Source organism: Lipotes vexillifer, unplaced genomic scaffold (genome assembly GCF_000442215.2).
Source record: "Lipotes vexillifer unplaced genomic scaffold, Lipotes_vexillifer_v1.1 scaffold1060, whole genome shotgun sequence".
Classification (NCBI taxonomy): domain Eukaryota; kingdom Metazoa; phylum Chordata; class Mammalia; order Artiodactyla; family Lipotidae; genus Lipotes; species Lipotes vexillifer.
The window spans coordinates 111,365-113,524 of record NW_006790578.1 but is presented as its reverse complement, the minus strand read 5'-3'; the positions used below and the strand labels follow the sequence as shown (position 1 = coordinate 113,524).

General features: G+C 57.5%; 1 protein-coding gene across 1 annotated transcript in view; it reads left to right on the top strand.

Moving 5' to 3' along the window:
• CNOT3 (CCR4-NOT transcription complex subunit 3) overlaps positions 1-2,128 on the top strand; it is an 11,551-nt gene extending 9,423 nt beyond the window's left edge. The window contains 2 exon segments of the mRNA XM_007463859.1: positions 497-665; positions 2,030-2,128. Of these exon segments, the coding sequence (XP_007463921.1) occupies positions 497-665; positions 2,030-2,128 (268 nt within the window).
• Positions 2,129-2,160: the final 32 nt, after the last annotated feature.

Genomic DNA, 2,160 nt, shown 5'->3' with positions numbered 1-2,160 from the left:
TCCGATCTCCGCCCCGCAACCAGACCCCTCCCTGTCCCCACTCCAGTGCTGAGGTGTCAGGTCAGTTGAGGCTGAGGGCTGGGTTGGTCTAGCGCAGCACCCAGGGAGCCCAGCCCCACGGTGCCCGTCCCGATGACTCTCACTGTGCCAGCACGCTGCTCGCTGGCACGTACTCCGGCCTCCCTGGGGACCCGCTAGGGAACTGTCCAACCTCTGCGTGACCCAGTGAATCACCAGTGACCCCCTCCCTCATCCAGCCTTGAGAAAGTTTCTAAACTGCCTCCTCTCAGCTCTCATCACGATTAGTTTCTCTTCCTTCTCAAAGCTTCTCTGAAAGCAATTTCCACCTCCCGTCTCATTTTCCTTCTCCCGACCAGCATTGGTACGTCTTGTGCCCCAGCCCATCCGTACTTGGATTGTCCGGCCCAACCTCGGTCTGTGGCGGGGCCTGGGGTCAGCCCTGTCGCCCTGCCCCGTCCACCTGGCCCCCACCCAGTTGCGAGGCCCCCTGATCCCCCGTTCCATGCTTCCTTCCTCAGGGCACTAAGGCACAGTACCTGGCAGCCAAGGCCCTAAAGAAGCAGTCGTGGCGATTCCACACCAAGTACATGATGTGGTTCCAGAGGCACGAGGAGCCCAAGACCATCACTGACGAGTTCGAGCAGGTGAGGGCCCCTCCCTGTGCCCCGTCCACTCTGGTCCCGCTGGCTGAGTCCGGGTAGAGTCCCCACTCCACACGCAGACGGCTGCCCGCTCCCTTTGCCACCACCTTCAGCCAGCTCGGTCCCTCAGGCCATCTGCCTTGCCTGGGACGCCGTCCTCTTCCTCACTGGCCAGCTCGCGGTCACCCCAGAGGTCCCAGCCTCCATGTCCTTCCTCAGAGGAGCCTTCCCCAGGCACGCACACAGCCTGTGCCTCCGCCCCTCCTCTGGCACGGTGGGGGGATGTGGTGTCTCCCACCCAAGACCATGGGCTGCACCGCACGGGGACCTTGACAGTCCCCAGCACCCAGGCAGAGAGGGGCTCAGCAAACTCGGATGGGGAAGCTCTTTTGTTGTTCTCGTAATTGATTGATTGGGACCTCCCACTTGCAAAACACTCTGGAGCCAGACTACCTGGTTTGGAACCCAGCTCTAGCTGGTGACCGTGGACAATTCACTTGAACATCTGTCTCTATTTCCTTATCTGTAAAAACGGGGTAACAGCACCTACCTTTATGCAGTTGTTATGAGGATTAAATGAGTTAATAACGTGTAAGTACTAAATGGTGCCTGCTATGTAGTGTCATGGGCGTGCTGTACTTTATTTCAACTTTTAGTTGGTATGTTCCACAGTGTTGTTTTTCCACCAAATCTTTACCTGATGCCAAGCACTGAACAAGGGCCTTGTCCTCAGGGAACTCAGTCTTCTCCCCTCCATTCCTTCAGGTTCTTTGAAGCATTTCCACCATTCATCAGAACCCGGCCCCATTCCCACTGTGTCTTCTTGGACACTAACTACAGACATCCTGTCCCCTCCCGGTTTGGTCCAAAGTAATCCTCTAAGTTAGTGTATTTCCAGGCATCAATCCTTCAGAAGTTCCCACACCACCGCTGTTGCCAGTTAAAACGTCTGTCCTGGCAGCGTGCCTGGATGTATGTAGACTCCAAGCCTGTTCCATGGCCTCAGGGGTTTTGTGAAGACTAAACCCTAGAACATACATCACATACTCAGCACGTGATCGATCAGTGCTCGGAAAGCCAAAGCCAACTGAGAGAAGCAATAGGATGTTTGGCACACGTGCCCGGGGTCGAGGCCCGGCTCTGGCATGTGACCTCCCTGTGCCTCCCTCTGCTTCCTCTGGAGCGGGAGCGATAATGTTTCCCACCTGAGAAGAGCCTTGTTGAGGGTGGAGTGAAACGGCGTGTGCATGCAGGGCAGTTGGCCTGGTGCCTGGCTCCTCCATGGCCCTAAGACCTGTCCCTCTGTCGGTCTGACCCAGATCCCCGACCACCTCGTCCACTCACTGACCGCCTTCTCCCCCGGCCAGGGCACCTACATCTACTTTGACTACGAGAAGTGGGGCCAGCGGAAGAAGGAAGGCTTCACCTTTGAGTACCGCTACCTGGAGGACCGGGACCTCCAGTGACACCGGCCCCTCCCTCCACCCTTCCCTCCCCC